This window comes from Thunnus albacares, chromosome 1, assembly GCF_914725855.1.
Source record: "Thunnus albacares chromosome 1, fThuAlb1.1, whole genome shotgun sequence".
Classification (NCBI taxonomy): domain Eukaryota; kingdom Metazoa; phylum Chordata; class Actinopteri; order Scombriformes; family Scombridae; genus Thunnus; species Thunnus albacares.
In genome coordinates this window covers 20466348-20484700 of record NC_058106.1, presented here as the reverse complement: position 1 = coordinate 20484700, position 18353 = coordinate 20466348, and the positions used below count along the sequence as shown (strand labels likewise).

General features: G+C 39.8%; 1 protein-coding gene across 7 annotated transcripts in view; it reads right to left on the bottom strand.

Annotated features, from left to right (window-relative positions):
* Positions 1–18353, bottom strand: part of tcf12 (transcription factor 12) — an 88360-nt gene that overhangs the window by 4086 nt on the left and 65921 nt on the right. For 3 of the 7 annotated variants that reach the window (XM_044348722.1, XM_044348707.1, XM_044348738.1), the window contains 9 exons: positions 16564–16663; positions 15784–15923; positions 15182–15323; positions 14925–14995; positions 10934–11078; positions 6993–7066; positions 4174–4365; positions 1333–1444; positions 1064–1226 (listed from right to left, as the gene is read on the bottom strand). In XM_044348722.1, the coding sequence (XP_044204657.1) occupies positions 1064–1226; positions 1333–1444; positions 4174–4365; positions 6993–7066; positions 10934–11078; positions 14925–14995; positions 15182–15323; positions 15784–15923; positions 16564–16663 (1139 nt within the window). Of the gene's footprint in view, positions 1–1063; positions 1227–1332; positions 1448–4173; positions 4366–4855; positions 4928–6992; positions 7067–10933; positions 11079–14924; positions 14996–15181; positions 15324–15783; positions 15924–16563; positions 16664–18353 lie in introns of all 7 variants that reach the window. The other 4 variants (XM_044348700.1, XM_044348715.1, XM_044348695.1 and 1 more) reach the window with 2 other exon arrangements.

The following is an 18353-nucleotide window of genomic DNA, read 5'->3' as shown; positions in this document are numbered from 1 at the left end:
TCTGACTCAAAGTAAAAATATGATTAACAAAAAAGAAAGTGAAATCACAAAAATCAAACAAGTTACTAGGAAAAAATAACATTACTGTATTTATGATTTCTGATCCTCCCTCGATATGAACCGCCTACACTAAATTATTCTTTTTGTTTCTGTTCTTATTGTTCTCTGAAACAATGTCATGGTAGCATTCAGGCTCAGCTGATAATTAACAACTGATTTATAATTATGTGAACTCGTTATTATAAGTGAAAGGTACATTATTAAGTACAGCTATACTTTGTAAAACCATATTATCAATATTAATTGTGTCAATTGAAATAACCAAAATGAATTAAATGCATTAATAGATGCAAAATAAAATAAGACTGGTTTAACTTTTGATGAGAGGCTTCATATTTCAGTCTCAACTGTCTCAACCTTTTGTTGCTGACAGATTAATAACAAGAACAAAGAGACGGTAACCATCCTTCATCCTTCTGGTTAAAATCAGTGTTAATATGTTTGCTTAAGTTATTTTCTTTCTTTCTTTTTCTCTCTGTATCTTGTTAAAAGGACAAGGACTGATTCTGTGAGTGGAGCTGATGAGGAAAATTCAGCACCTCAATCATGAACATTTTGTCGCACTTCTTCACAGTGACAAATCTGTCACTGATGACAATCCGTCACTGGTGTAAAACTTTGAGTCATGTTAATGTTTAAGTTGCATAAAAATCAGCATGTAACCCCCTTGATAGTTCAAGAATCATTCTGTAATATATCATGCAATACAATATATTACAATAATCATTGTAATATAATTTTGCACATTTTGCTCGATTTTATGTCATTTTATGTCACTGATGTGACACATTGTCTCTACTGCTGCTAAGACCTTCTGTGCCACCTGTAGTGTTACATCTCCAGAACATCAAAGCTAAAGACCAAAACCACACAGTCAATCCTAAAGATTTAAGCTAGTTCAGAAAAACTGCAGTTCAACTAATTATTTTACTGAACTAAATCATCAATTAAACCAAAGATTATTATACGCCTTTGGGATTGTGTATCGACATGTTCTTCGTACCTCGTGCGTGTGCCTCCCCGAGGTGTCTTCATGTCTCTTTTGTCGCTCTCATCATCTGATTTGTCATCGGTGGAGAGGTTATCATTCATATCATCTTTGTCCTGTTTCTCAATCTTCAGCTCCAGGGCGGCAGCCACCTGGCCAACCAGACCTGAAGCAAGACCTGTTGTAAATATAGAGGTGAGACACCGTACATAAACGGATAAATGGCCGTATTGCGTCATGATAGACGTATAATGGAGTTCATAGAACTGCGAGGGGCGTCACACCTCTGAATGTTTCCATTTGATGGTTCAGTTCTGCGCTGGATGTGGAGCCGGCACTCTGCAGGCCTCCGTGGCTGTTGTTCAGACTGGCAGCATCATCAGCGTGGGCACCACCCTGCTGCAACACAGACAGGAAGGACATTGTCAAGAAAGGAAGCAGACATTCTCTGGAGATGGTACATGAAACAAAACTTGAGAGCGAGACTTGTTATGAGCCTAAAATTAAACATAAAGTGGTTCTAAACAGAAAGAATAACCTTCCAGCCATGGCGGGCACTTTTCAGAGAGAATTATCCTCTGACAGAGGTCGAAGTGCTTTCACATGTTGAGTAGTGAATGTAAACTAAGATATTGTGAAATTTGGATGAAATATAGATGTTTTTTTACAGCATGTACATGTAGAGATTATCTATTCATATGAAAAGCTTTTTCTTGTAAACAGAGTGCAGGACAAGTTCAGGGTCTAATGAGTCATTCACATCTGTCCTTCCAAACACTGGGTGGTGCTTTGGTGATCTACACACAGTAGTCTGTTGTAGTGCACAACCAAGAGTAGGAAACACAAAATAAAAGCAAATAAAAGACACCTGTTTAAAAAAAAAAAAGACACATTATGAAAACATCTTTATTTGTCTTTGTTTATGTAACATTATGCTCTCTGCTCACTGTTGTGACATTCTCCAGCCCAGCTCTCTGTAACCACAACTAAGAGCTTGACTTTTTCTCATGTCTAGAATGAGACTGTGTTCTGTTTCAAAAGATGTCAAACTAAACCCACTCCACATTTGGACATTTCCTTGTTTTTATGTCTACATTCATAACTGAAACTCCCACCGTGTTGTACCACAAAGTCCCTCCTTCCTGAGGTTTACCACATGTTCTCAAGCTATTTGATTTCCCTTCTGAGAAGCAAGGAGAGGCAGGGAAAGCGTCACAGAGGGTGGAGGGTATCTCCCCCTTTTCTTATGGAATGTGATCCTCAGTCACTGTTGGCCTCTGTTAACCCCGCTACCCCGAGACCCTCCCCTTCCTCAGTGCTACGCTAATCTTTGCTGTGCTCTCAACAGGTGTCCAAACAAGTCTTTGTCCGGAGGAGGAGGAGGGAAGCTGGGGCTCTGGCGAGAAAAGAACGCTGCCATTTTCATGGCTGGGCCTGATTACCATACAGCTGAGGACCTCTATTTGGGTGGAGGCCGCGGGTTCAGACACACGTTTCCAACTATTCAGATTTCCTGGGTTGTTAAAAAGAAGTGATGAAAAGGGGTGGAAGGGGGTAGAGGGTGGGGTGTCGGACAGAGTAAAAAGCCTGTGGCTGTGCCGTGCCGAGGCTGGTGAGCCCTGTCTGAGGGGACCTCTTCCCACACAGGAAGTGCTGTGTTAGTGCAGACACAGTATGTTCTATCTCACAGTCGCAGTCGGTCAACATCACTGCCACAACCCAGTTCTCTGTAACAAATACATCAAACTGAACCCTTCTGACAACCACAAAAAATTCTTGTTTAGGGACAAAACAACCTACTCTGCAAACCCAACAAGTACAGCATCAGTATAAAAACACCACATGACAGAAAACACAATACTTAATATCAAACAATTTAACTGTATTTCTAAAAAAATGTTCATTGGCAAAGAAGATCTGAGACCTCAGACCAGAGAGGGATGTAACTATTCCTGATAAGTGGTACAAACAAAATCATGCTAACAGAAGGTTTTTCTCTAATAAAGTGAAATGTCAGTACAAATCAAAACATGCAAAAAAATTTACTTTTTGTTGCACTGAATTTCAACTAGACATCAGAAGTAAATATTTTATTCAATGTGTGTTCACATACGTGGGTAAAAGTTTGTATGTTTGTGTTTTATGTCAGCTGGATGCCTGAGGAAATTACTTTTTAAAAAAAGTAAAATGTTTATTTGTGCTGTTTCTCACTGATATTGAATACAAAATATGATCTTTATTGGAATATTTTTTCTTTCTTAAATGAACAACTAAAAGCTAAATTTGTGTCTTTATCTGATAAAAACATTAAGTTGCACAGCTTTACTTCTGGAAAACCAGGTAGATATCTGGCCTGGATCTAATATCTAATTACATGTTATTTACGGCAAAATATAATTTCCATCCTAGAGCCAGGACATTAAATGCAATCAATCAATAAAACATTTGTTAAATGTGTTTATGTGTCATTCTCTGACATTTCCTTCCATCATGTGCTTACTGTATCTTTCCAAAATAAGTCTGATTTCCTGGGAATATTAGAACTGTTGTTTTTTTTATTGGATCTGACCCAAATAATTTCCAAACACCTACGGATTACAGTTGGACGAGTCGCCCCATTTTAATTTCCACTGCAGATGTGTTCAAATCTCTTGGCTCTTTAAAATGGAATACGTCGGATGGAGGATGGGTGAACACATCATGATTTATATTGAGACCTGCATTCCCCTGTTTCTCAAGAGGCTGAGACTTTAACTCTAAAAAGAGTGCAACACACAAACAGTTCCTACACCGAAGCACAACTTCACTCCATTATGCCTGTTTTTCTCATTTCTCTTTCACCCTTGTGTATAGAGTCGCTCTCTAGAGGAGGGCGAGTCTTAAGCCAGGCATTACACTTATGGAAAATATGTCAGGGTAAATTCCACTGTTCTGTGAGGAAAATGTCTAGTTTTTACATGTTGGCAGCAAACCCATTTTGAACAGGTGGTCGAGCCGTCGTGTGTTGTAAACTTTGAAAAAGATCTTATAGGAATACACCAAATAAATTTGTTTTCTCCCTCTTGCATTCCAAACACTTGCTAAATCCTGAGTGCACTGAAAATACTTATGTGAAGTTCCCATACCATCGCTGCTGTCCGACTTGGAACCAATGCAGAGGCAGGGAAGTTTGCTCCAATGGCTGCTATTGGCCCATTTTGTGCCTGTCCCAGCAGACTGTGTATGTCGCTGGGCAGACTGGCGGTGGAGCCCACGGCATGGTTCCTCAGAACAAGGATTGCATCATCCAGTCTGTCCAGACGATCCTCCATTCGAGACTGGGAGCACCAGAGGGATTGTAGAGTGAAGGGTTATGGAGCGGGAGGAAGAGAAGAAAAGAAGGAGAGAGCAGCTTAGTATAAGCACATTAGGACAAAAATTGAAAACACTGATTGTATGGTGTGGACTTGAAAAGAAAAAAAAAACATCTGAAACATTAGATAAAGGCAATTTAAATGCAAGATCAATTGATCCATTTCAGCTTGAGTTGTAAAAGTCAAAAAACACCCTTGTTAGTGTTAAACTGAATAGTAGACAGATGCACTGCAGTCAATTGGAGTGCTTCAAAAGTTAATTTAACATCTGCACCTAAGATGATTACTGCAAGCTGGAATGGCTAAGACAACATAACATGACAATATGGCAACAAAGGCAATAAAAATGAAACTGCATTTCACTGTGAGGAGTCGAGCTTGTGAGAGAAAACAAAATTGTGAAGATGTGTGGAACATGTGATGGATAAGAGCTCTATCTGAAGGGCAGGAGTACCTCGCAGACATCCTTTAAGAAAGACATGGCATCCTGAAGATGCTCATGTAACTGCTGATGAACTCTGTTTTTCTGGCAACGTCAAATAAGAATAAGACAGGATTATAAAAAGAGATCAGTATCTGTGAATACCAGAAATATACTGTGAATATAGATTGTTTTTGAAAAGACACACACACACACACACACAAGAAGAACAGGATTAAGAAGGAAGCACACAGCTGCTGACCAGTCACTTTGTAAGGATGAAAATGTTTTGTTGTTTGCACATTTAATACCTCCTACTACAGTGTTGGTCGTTTCTTCCACTTTGACCGTGCAGGATGTGTCACATTAAGTTCACATTGTCTATTTTACATTCACTACAGTTGTGTATGTCTACTCTCCAAATACACCATTGAATGAGAGAATTACAATGCATATAATTACTTTGCATTATGTTTATTATATCCAGCTGTGCTCTTCAGTAAACCTGAGTAACATGAAGCAACCGGCTACTTTACAAGAATGTTTTGTGGATTATCAATGCAGGCTCTTTTTCCAGAAATGAATCCCGGTAAGTATTAACATTACATAATTGGTCTAAATACTGTCAGTACCCCAAACCGCTAACAATATTAGTCATTTTGATTCAGTGTTTCTAGAACTCATGGGGCTTTCCGAATGCCAAAGTAGTTTTTGACTACCTGGGAACTGTGATCCATGTTTTTATTTCTTGGAAAAATACTGAGAATATGTCATTATTTGAGCTTTCCTTCACTGGCTGCCAGTGGAATTATTTATTCATTAAAAACTGTAATGGAATCTTTTCAAAGTAATTTTTAACCACTGATGAGCCTTGATGGCACGACGTTAAAGCATTCTTGAGGCTCACTGTTTTCTGTTTTTACTTTTTTTTTTTTTTTACTGAAAATATGCAGGTTTTTTTCCACACAGATTTTATGTCCCTTGCTTCCGAACATTATTGTTTCCTGAAGCAAGAAGATATTACTCACCACAGTTTACAGTAAATAAAAAAGGCCCCTTTTGCAACAAGGATGGCTCAGAATACTTTGTGTTTCAAGGAACAATTTTAAATAATAACTCATAGTCACAAGTGTTACTTAGCTTTTCCATCATATCCATAGGTTCTCAAACAGCCTGCCAGATGACATCAGGTTAGGCAAATCAATCTCCCTTTTACATTTTTTTCAATCACCACTGAAAAGGCCAAACCTTTTAGTGTATTTGCGTCAGTCAAAAGCTACTACCTTTTACTAGTCTGCAGGTCTACCATTTCTCACAGAAGTCCAAAACTCCTCTTGTAAAAAATATAACGTTAAATATGTAAAAATATACAAATTTAAAAGTGCTACATTGAAAAATAATAGTTTAAAATAATGTGGATTATGCAGGAACAAGTCTCTGCTAGCTATTTTAAATGATAAACATAACAAGTCCTCCAGTATGGCTTCAAAGATATTTGGAAAACCAGCAGCAGACCAGACAGCGAGAAGCTTTTGACTGTAGCAAACATGTCTGTGTCTTAATAACTTTGATGAACAATAACGTCAGTGGGAAAATGTGAAACTGAGCACTAAGAGAATGATACTTTTTGAGCCTTGTTTTGACTCTCTTGAGAAAATTGAATGTTTTATCTTTTAATGATTTTGTGCAAATACTGTTTAGCACTATCGGTCTATGTACATTACATTCATTATGAAAAGCTGTTTGTACTTCTGTTCTGTCCTCTGCAATTCAATATATTTACCCGACAGAAAATGTATATGCATGACATGTGCATCAGGTAGTAGGCTGGATGAAAGTTGATCTGGGGCTCGAGTCGCATGGCAGCTAAGGAATCCGGGGGAAGTGGCTCAGCAAACAGCTGCCACCCCAACACCAACCCCCTTAACTAAACCCATCCCCCAACTGTCATCCCCGTCTTGGCCCGCGGAGTAGAGGACAGATGGCAAGCCCCAAGGGACAGGTATTGTTCAGTTTGGTTATCCCTCGACCCCCGCCTTCCTCGGCAAAACATTTGTCAGACAGGAATCTGCCTGTAATGCTAGATCAGACCTTCATGGATAACTTATCTAAAGTGAGCATCCATCATATCCTGTGCTCACTGGAGGACGGACGTGGGCGGGGAGCTTACCAGTGAGTGAAGGGAGTTCTCGTAATTCGGAGAGGAGGGGGTCTGTCCACCAGCGCGGGGCCACTGGTTGGTACCTGACGAAAGAGAAAGAGATGTAGTGTAGGTCAACGTTCATGTGCAATTCAAATATTAACATGGCTGATAGCTGACATCCGACTTCACTGTGCACACCAATACAATGGCTAACTGAGACACACCATAACACGCAGTCATAACACACTGACATCCTGATTTTCTGGTGTGTTGTTGATCTATATGAGATATTTTTATCGTTCAGGGCTCAACTGCATCACTTCCTGATGTCTGGACTGCATCCTGACACATGAGCCAGCAGAGAGTTCGTCTAACGCCCACTTCCATCCTGAGATGTGCACTGAAACTGCACATTAATAAGCAACACGAAGACAAGCTACAGAAAAATATGAACACTAACAGATCTGATTTTTTAACACAAGTTTTCCTGCACATTTCCTTTTTCCTGGAAACTTTGATTCTCTAGAAACACATCTGAGTGATTAAAAATGCAGTGCGGTTGAACAGTGTTTCGCCTCATGGCCTTCATCAGGGCTTTTGATGAAGGCAACGTGCCAACCATGTGTGTTAAATCAACTTCATACTCTTGCAGCTTTTGTTGCCTTGTAATCTTTCTCATTAGTTGTTTGTTAAACACCTATTTGACTGGTGGAGCATCTGAGTATAATGTTCGATAAGAATAATAATATTTAATAATAATAATTCCTGACCCTAACCCCTACGACACTCTTCTTTTCCGTCTCAGTGAAAAATCATGCATTTCAATCACGTAATCTAAATACGGAGAAATTGAAGATACTCTGCGCTACAGATTATAATTTACCTTTGGCAGGCAAAGATCCACAGTGGATTTTGTACATTTTGTGTGAGCCAAAAAGTTAATCTATGGGCCAGTGCAGGAAAGCAAATCAAGCTGATTTGATCTGGTGTAAATTAGTGCAGAGGAAGAGGAATCCACATCTGCTCATCACATTTTCAGTTCCAGTGCCACATTTCTTTCTGAAGCACAATCATCCAAGTAACCTGCCTGCCATGTGCAACAGGAGGCGCTGCATTATACAGTCAAATAACCTTAATGGACTTTGACAATAATGAACCTTTCCAGGTTATTTACAGGATAGGGTGTCCGCGGGCCTTTCCAGTTCAGGGTTCTCAGTGCTCTTCTGGTGTCTCTTATGGTGGAAGGATGCCAAAGCCAGCCTACAACCTGGTAAATGGAGTCCGCTGTAGCACCATTTACAGATGGAGACTTTGTTTTGGTTATTTATCATTTAGGGTGATTCAAAAACTCATTTTAGGTGCTGTTTTCCACTTCTCATAATAGCAAGGCGATGAAAAATGCAGACCAGGTTGAGGGGAATCATTTATAGGAGAAGAGCCTGGGGAATACTGACTAGGATCAAATTTTATTCATTCTTAAATTAAAGAGTAATTTAAAAGCAACAAAGTGCAGAATGACATTCGGAGTTCCATCTGTGAATAGACTGATGTATTATTTTTACTACTTAATGTTTGTTTTTACAAACAAGGCCAATGTGTTCACATCAAACCCAAATACTAAACCACTGAGTGTAAAACCAACAACATACCACATAAACCTAATGGATATTTTTGAAAAACACATAAATGATGTCTTCATTAAGCTCAGGAAATGGTTTAAAATATGGTTTTCCATCAATTCAACTGGTGAATGTCTCACTACACTTCTGTAGCCTACATCTCTACACACAGTCTTGGAAAAAGCAGACTTTAATTAAGCACCTATTAAATGTGACTTTGGAAGAGGAAATGAAAAAGCTTCTGTTCTGCTTCAGCTTTCTCCCAGGTGAGTGAGACAGGAACTCCACATGAGCCTCTACTGTCAGGAGGCTATGAAAAATTAGCTTGGGGCCCTGGTCCCCACGTGCACCAGAGAGAGCTAATTGAACGAACCGGTCTTGAGTAATGTGCTGCATACTGGTGTAATCCTAATGATGAATGGATTATGTGGTTAACATCAACAGCCAGCCTTATTTTGTGCCAACTTATTTAAATGGCTTTTTTTTTTAATCATAAAAACTAAGATATACATCACACTGTTACAGTATCATACTAGTGTCATAGTTTAATAGCATCCACTTTCAATTTCTGTGCATATTACATTATAATTAGTCTATAAATGTGATTGGCATGTTCTACTGTAAATAGGTGAAGAGGGGAGATCCCTGTGTGAGTCCGTCATCAGCTGAGTCACAGTCACCCTCCTTCACCCACCAGCAGATAAACGAGGCCTTTTGCAGCCTGGTCTATGTGTGTGTGTGTGTATGTGTGTGTGTGTGTTGCGGGGGGGAACAGCTGTCCATGGGGCAGGTCAACAGCGGAGGATGAGGGGGGCGTACGTAGGGACAGCTGTCGCCACTCCATTACCACACATGACACAACTGCCCGCTAAAACAACACACTGGGCCTTCCCTTACTGTCTCCCCTCTTTCGCTTTTCATGACACCCTCGCTTCTGTCAACACAGCTGACAACCTACATATTCCACTGGTACATATCTCTTTTTAAAGTACTTTAAAACAACAGTATATTACAGAGAGGAACTTCCTCAGGTCTTCTTTCATCTGTACAGGCGATGCAGTTTTATTTGACTACTTTCTTTTTCTTCTTGTTGCACAATATAAATAAAATTCAGAACGCGGCTCGTCTGTCTATTCTCAAAAAGTCAGACTATGATAAAAAAAAAAAAAAAAACACAAACTGCGAAGAGCTTGTGTAATGTTAAATCCACTCCCTAAAATTGTGTCTTATTACAAATGAGAGCAAGTGCCATAATCCACATTTATAAGCCAAAGAAAAAAAAAACTAGGATAACAGTTCTGTAAAAAAAAAAAAAAAATATGAAAAGCTTTTCTGCAGTGTAATTCAAAACCCCTTCAAACAAAATGTTCAAATCCTTAAGCAGCCCAAAAGCCACAGTCTCAGTCCTTCTCATTTACAGTGTTAGTCTGGGGTCTGTCATTAAAATTTCCATCACTTCAAAAAATCAAATCTAAGCAAAACCTAAATGTTATTCCAACAGTACTTGTCAGCTAGCTTGAGATTTATGAACCTGAACAAAGACCCCCTCAAAATCTCACAGCCAAAACTAGTCTGTGACATCACAAGGAGTCTATCTGAAGCGGCTCTGTCAGCCATGAAAATAAAGCCCATGTTGTGGACTCTGGACACAGCATGTCGGGTACTTTTTTAAGGAGCAGGTGTGTTGTCAAACTCAGTAGAAACATGCAACACTGATTTCGGGCTCGTAGAACAGCTCACATAACATTGCGTGTGCGCCGGTACCGCAGATAGCAAGCAGCTAGCAGCTAAATCTAGTACAGACCATCTCTTCTCTTTGCATGAGATTAATGTTTGTTGTACATGTTCCCTAACAAATACATTTAATGAAATACAAATGACAGTGTTTCCATGACCATGCAGCCTTATTCCAGACTGAACTAAGCTTTCTTTTAGAGTGGATTAATGTAAAAATGGCATTAACAGCCCTGTCATAGATAAAGCATGGAGAATGAGTAGCGAGTGATTAGAGCGACTCTGAAGCTAAAAGAGGTATTAAATTAAAGTTTTAGGGAAACTTTCCACACTTCACTCTGCTTAGGCTTTGATTAATCCAACTAATGCACCACATAGTAAAAGTAATTAAATTAATTAAAGTCATATTCATGAAAGCCTCTTAATTAGTTTGGCTATTCCAGGTCAAGGCCTAGTTCTAATACAAGCTGATGTCTGTCTGTCATCGGCTCCTGGCACATAAAAAACCCTTTAAGAAGTAGTTTTAGAGAAGCGCGTGTTCTATTCTACAGTCGATATCTGGTTCAGGTGTGTATGAGGTGTGTATGAGATTAAAATCCAAGACTGGTGATCTACCTGGCCTTCCAGACGGGGTGCCGGCAGCAGTCACCACGGTACCTGCTGAAGCAGCACCTGCTGTGGCTGTCAGAGGTGAAGGAGAACCCACAGGTGTCGACGGGTTGGATGGAAAACTACTGCTAGTGTGGTCAGGTGAGTAAATCTGTGGGAGCACAGAGGAAGCAAAGAGTGTGGAGAGAGGAGAAAGAGAGACAGAAAGATTCATCATTAATGTGCCATCAGCAGCCCTTAATAAAAATAAAATATACATCCCATGTTGCTGTTTCTCTATTTTTTACAGCTGCTGCCATCTTCAAGCAAAAACTGTATCATCAATTATGGGGATTTTACTGCCAGGGATGTCATAAAGATGTTCAGCGCATACATATGAGGCGTTAACAGTCATCTGTGCTCAGAGCACGGCCTTAACAAAATGAACCATAAACAATATTCACTTTGATGTCTTGCGCTCGTTTCTTGCTCTGTATCCACTCATGCAAGTCAGTCAGCAGTGGAAGAAGATTAACACCACTAGACAAATATATCTGAATTGCACTTTTATTTATTTGTATTTATGTTGCTGAATCAGGGCATTTGAAAACAGAAACTGTATTTACTTGTTTTATTAGTAATATTTATTTTAACTCAGGTCAACATTAAACTGAGTATTGTATATGTGATACAAAACATTACTACTACAATGGCACTTTGCTTGGAAAATGAAAATATGTTTTTACTGTTTTCAATCTCCTTTGTTTGTCTAAATATACTGATTTACAGGGATTAAAAACGGACTGGATTGTTTTTTATAAGTTCTACTAATTTTACTTTCTGTTTCTCTCTTAATATGTGATCCATACACAAAATATCAACTCAATAACTCTCCAACTCACTGTAGTTTTGGAAGCTGTTTGTGCCATCTGTCTGTATATTGCACTGACACTGAATTAATGAGCAGGTGAACACACTTCTGTTGTTGTTTGACTGGCTATAGAAATTCAAAAAATGTAAATTTCAGGTTCAAATGCCAAGATTCAAATTTCCTGATCACACAAATTCAGAACACAAATCTCATAGAATAAAAACTGCACCAATATATTACAAATAATCTTGTTAATGCTTACAGTTGAGTTACATAGGAAAATGATCACAATGATCATGACAGGAACAAGAGAAATCCATCTAAAATGGACATTTCTTAATGATGAAATAAGCATGAACAAGTTATGGTCACACTCTGATGATGACCTACAATCGAGCATATTTGTTGTACAAGCTCCAATTAAAACATAACAAGACTAAAAAGTGAGTTTTCTGCTTCCCCAGTGTGCTTTCAGCCAGTGCACATTTGGAAATGAAGACACACATCCTAACAGAAACTTGTAAAAACTTTTTAGTTTTTTACAGGAGCAGAGTTTGTTATTCATTCTAGTCATTATTCCACTGTGGCCTCAAGAAGAGCAGACGCCCAACCTGGAAACACCGTTAAGCCAACAACAGTAAAACTCAAGGGCTGCATTCAGCATGCAGCCAGAGTCTGTATTGTGAACCATATATCAAATTCTGGTATGCAATTCTGCATTTTTCTAAACTTTGTAATGTATAGACAGGTCTCTATAAGGCAAGAAACTAGAACAAATACTGTAGTGCTCTGCATGTTGCCATTTATTAAGTTTGATTTAGTTTCATTGCTGCAATAAAAGACGATGCACAGTAACTTTATTGTGTAGGTGCATCCCATGCAGGGTTACACTGAGGTCGCTGAGTTTCAGGATGACATCTCAATCACAAGGGAACGGAGAAATTGCGTCTTCAGAACTTCCACAGGGATTTCATTTATTTAAACAAATGCTGGATTAAAGCACAACCACATCCCTGATTTCTCCCCCTTTAATAAGAGGATATTTTGCCATAATGGAGCACGTCTGAGAGAACTCAGGGTATTAAGGGTGGATCCTGACTAATTAGCAGAAGAAAAAAAAAAAACAGCAGATCCACAGAGATTTCTCATCCAAGTAACAATCAAATGGAGCTTGCAGGAAACCTTTTGACTTGGGGATGATAGAATGCACTCATGATTAATAATCTCCTTATTCAATCTTGATCTCTGGGCTTTAGTTTTTCAATCAACTTGGAGTATCAGGCTGGAGGTTTCATTGAAGTGTGTCACTGAGTGTGGAGGAGGAGGAGGAGGAGGGATCGGCCGCTTTTCTTTATGCTTTTCTATACTCTGAGAGCTCAGTGTTTCTCTCTGCTCAGCATTTTCACTCTGAGTCAAAAACTAAGGAGGATTAATAGTGTGGTCATTGCTGTGTCAGAAACCAATAAAGAGTCAAAACAAATCTCCAAACATTTCTTAGTTTCTCAAAAGCAATCTGCTTATAACCGTGACTTCTGACCCAATAATATATGACTTTCTATTCTTTTCACTCACTGGCTACTAACACTGCATTCAAAGTGAAACATGGCTCATTTTACTGGAATAAATGAAGCTCCGCCTCGTCATCAGTTACGCTCCCGCAGGCGGCATGGGGCCAATAAGCACGGCCAATTTAAAAGGGCGGAGAACAAAAGCTCTACAAAGGGGCGGCCCGTGGAGTTGAGCCACAGCAGTTATAAACTCCCCTGTGCCCCCACTCCATCCACCCACCCCCACCCCGTCCAACCGTGTCCATTTCTCTCCAGCTTTGTCATGCTAATAGAATTGAGTCTGCAAATATAAAGGACTTAATTTGTTATTACCATCACTAAACTCTCATTTTTTGGATTCACACTAGTAAGAAAAATCCCTCCAAAATTTACAGCTTTTGCAAGGATGTGTGAAATTACACTTTTGCTATATAAAATATCAATATATCAATGCGCATATTATGTCTATGCAACAAGTTAAACACCCTTTAAAGAGACTTTGGTGAAATTATGCGCTTTTGACTTCTAAAATCAAAAACAAAATTTAAGACTAAGGCCCAGTCTGGTACATTGATAAAGCCGAAATACAAATACTGTCCCTGAGAATGATTTTATTCCAACTAGACAGTAGGGAGGACTGTGAAGGGAACTACTAGATAATAAATGCTAATTATGTTATATTAACTTATAGATAAGTGCACTTTCCACATGTGTATACAATTCAAGAAATTTAGTGCGCTTACGTTCAATTCAAACGGTGAAACCCTCCACCTGTGTCTCGTTACTGTATTCCTTCCCCAGATTCCACCCTGTGTCATAATTTTATGATAGTATTTATTCCAGTATTCTCTGTCATATTGTCTTGCTTCAAGCTTTCATAAGGGAAACGATTCTTGTACCAAAGTTAGGAAAAGTGATCCTTTTAACCATCTAACAGTAGATTATTAAATATAGTTTCTCTCACACTGTAACAAAGCTATGATAGACCTTTAGGGCATCTTCGCACAGAATCTAGACTGAATCTAAATACAACCCACAGTCTATAAGTTGATGTGTACAAAAAACACTTTTCTCTTCTCTCTGTGAGCTACAGCAAATCAAATTTATGTTTGTGTGACACATTACAAGATGTCACAGATATCCCGGGCTGGTTTTCCAAAGTGCCGTGTAATCCATTGGCTTTAAGAGTATTTTTTATGTACAATTCCCTTTCTTGAATACTCTTAGTTTAAGCCCACAATTATCCAGGCTTAGGCCCAAAAACAACTACAAACATGTCCTCTGGGCATTTTTAATCAGCATTCAGTATAGCGCTTAATTCCCTGCATGATTACTGAGGTCATCTTCTTTGGAGACAGAAACGGACCATCATTTATCTAAAATTATTTAAGCGTTTAGATGCATAGAAGTTAGACTTGAGGAGAGAGGTTTCTGTTTAACAGAAAGCAAATGTTTAAGCTGAAGAAAACAATTTGAGAGTGAATGAATTTATATCAGAGACATGATCACACGCCTACACAAATCTTTTATAATTCAGTTTAATAAGAAACATGTGGTTAGATGAACTGATCTCCTAGTTAAATGTGGGGTTGTGACTCACCGAGGCTAAAGCCTTGCCCAGTGCATCTCCAGTCTGTGAGCTTCCAGTGGCGTTCCCCCGATTTGCAGCGGCTAAGAAAACACAGAGAGAGGCTTTGTAATAGCAAACTCAGACAAATGATGAGTGGTCACGGTACACAAAGCAGCTGTCCAACTGCCTGACTACCTTTACAGAATGAATGTTCAGCAATGATTACATCGAGGCCGTTGAATCAGCTGTTCTGAGCAGGTAGCTGAACTGTTAACATGACAACTTACCCATGACCCCATCGGTTGTGTTGACGGACGGAGTGTGCGCCGCAGTGACGAATGGTGAAGTGCTGGTGTTGCTTCGATGGAAGCTGGACATGGGAGGAAGACTGGCATTGATGTCCGGAGAGACTGAGTGTGCAGGGTAGTTCTGGAAGATAAAAAACAAAAACGCTCTATTTAGGGCCACAAATGTGTTTGTGTGTGTGAGGAAGAAAGAGCTCATTTATTCTCTAAAGTCTATATTCCCCTTTTGACATCTCCCAGGCAGTGATGGAGCAAAAGTTACTGGGGGAGAGACAGAGATAAAGAAATGGCAAGCAGCATCTGCAGACTCCCTGTGATGCCCAGCCAGCTGAAACAGGCAGGCAGACAAGAACAGATCAAACACAAACACAAAGAGGGTCAGCAGAGTCTTCACTGATAATAACCAGACAACAACTTACGACGCACACACCCACTCCAACTGTGGGAGCTGTGCGGAGGGAGTGCAGGGCTGGAAAATAATTTACGTGCTGTATCTTCTGAGTAATGCACATTAAATCTCTTAATGGCAATAAATAGTTAGTAACAATTCATTTTATTTGGAGGTCACCAGATGATCTGCTTACCAAACGGTCGTGTGAGTGCAGGCTGCTGTAGTTTCCCGACTGTGGCATGTGAGATGAAGATCCTGCGAGCATTCCACCATAGCCGGGCTGACTGATCCCATTGGACGAGTTCCATGGGTCAGTCGAACTGTGGGTACCATCTAATGATAATAAATGAATCATTTCAGCACAGGATTTTACACAACTGGGGGCCACAACATGCAGTTAAGTCTTGACACAGAGCCAGACGGCGGCTAACCACCGTCTCTACTCTTTAAGAATTGGGGTCACCTGAGGAGTAGCTTTTTTATTTTTTTTGGCTCTTGGAACTGAAACATGATCTTTGTCCTGAACACAGCTGAGACAACACAAAGCTAAAACCAACAAAGAAGTCTGCTTTTCTGTCTAGATCTGTGTGTCAGTCAATGAAATATTTACTGTATACAGACTTAATGTAATATTGTGAAGTACTGCTAGCAAAATGAAATCAGTCGGGCATCAAAATAGAGTCTTGAATTGTATTTTGTTGTGTTAACTGTCACAAATAACCACATGATGATGATGATTACAAAATTATATTCTTAAAATGGAGCCCAATGAAAATAAAACTGTTTAAAAGAAGTCATGGACCTGATTTCGTGACCTGAATGACACACTGAGTTTACTGACACAAATCGACACAAAACATAAGAGAATATTATTTTGAAACAAAACATGTTGTGTGAGAAGACGTTCACTTGATTTAATTGCAGCACCAGTAAACAGACATAAATAGACATGAAAATCTGCCTCTGAACTTACCAAAGAAAGTGCTTGCAAACATACTGCTGGAGGGCTTAGGAGAGGAGTAAGAGGGTGAATCTCTGTTGAAGTCCTCTGAGTTTGGAGATGGTGCGTACACCTGCCATGAGAACATGAATGTTGTTAGTACTGTAAGATACAGTAAAGCAGTAAACTGATTGTTTCTTCAAAGTGTAGAATAAAGAGACACGACTCAGGCACACTGTACTGTCAAGTATAATGACTGAAACCTATAAAATGTGGCAACTTTTATCTCAGTTGAGGTAAACACCTTCAACGCAAATACAAAGTACAATCACAATTACACATATCTGGGTGCATAAAAGCATGTGATCTCACTAAGCGGCAACCTCCGGGGCTGAAAAATGAAGCCAACTCAGAAGTGCCAAAAACTGCAGTTCCTCAAATGGCCACTTGAGGCTGACTACAAAAGCAAGTCAATCCCCATAGACCTCCATGTTTGTTTTAATGGTTTTAAGCCTGTTTTTTGCTAGCGAAAATTAGCATCAGCATTATCACAGTTAACCAAAGACTGTAAATGCACCGTGCTAACCAAGCTAGCAGCTAGCATTAGGGTCAGCTCCATCCTCTTGTCCAAATATGGTCAACTCTGGCTCCAAAAATCCAGAATGCGAACTCGAGGCTTTAAAACAGGAGTCCACAAACCAATGGGTGACGTCACTACATCCATTATTTTTTACAGTCTATAGAGCTCACACACATATACGCATGCACAAGTAAAAACACGTACTGTAGATATGGCCCTAAAACCACAAACGTGCGCACACTTTAATGACTAGCAAGCAATCAAGCTCATGAAGGGAGGAGTGGATTATCGGGGGTATTTGCATTTCAGATCAACTCAACCTCTAATGGAAGTATAATGATACCCGCTTACATGCATAGACTAAACGCCTGGCAAATTAAAGCATTCCCAGAGAGGCAGAAATCAAATAAGTGATACAAAAACAGCCTGCTTTGCTTTCTTTATATTTGTACCTGCAAAGCTGGTGGTAGAGTGAAAGGAGAAGCACAATGGGCATGCTGTTGTACAGCTGTGTGTGTGCCAAGCTAGGCGGGAGGATCAAAGACACTGGAGGCCAAACACCAGCGATGTGGTCTCTGACTTCATCCACTCCACATGGAGGGCGAAAGACAGAGCGCACTGGAAGGGAAGAAGGGAGAAAAGGTTTGGACAAATTCTCCCTCCCACTGACAGGACTGGATGACCTCTCCGTCATGTAACACTAATCAGAGCCAGACCTGCCAGCTAGATTCCACCTGCACATTTCCAGCCCACGTCTCATCCTCTGCTTACTTGTGAGACAAATTCCTCTTTTAATGGCCTCACATCGCACTGAGATGTTGACATTAAGACAGCTCACTCCGAAAAGAGTGGCTTTTTAATGTGCTGACAACCATAAAGGTTGTTTACTTGCTTAAGTTGTTTTTTCATAGTTTATGATACAGCACTGAAGGGAAATATATCAATTCAATTCAATCAGTCGCTTGCACACATGTGAACATTATATAAATGCAGAATGCAGCTTAAGTGAGACTCGGGGTTGTCGGGCTTTGCTGAGTGAGCAGGACTGCAGCATGTTGTTGTCTGGGTGTGTAATTAAAGTGCTGTGGGAGGGGTGGAGCTCTCATGGGTCTTCTGGCTTACACATGTGACCAGGGTTGATAGTAGTTCCATGGAGAGCTCAGGTTAGCCTCGCACAGGAGCCCGGGCTTTTGTCTTTTGCCTCTGTCAGACGCTCAATGGGCAGCATATGGCAGTGGATAAT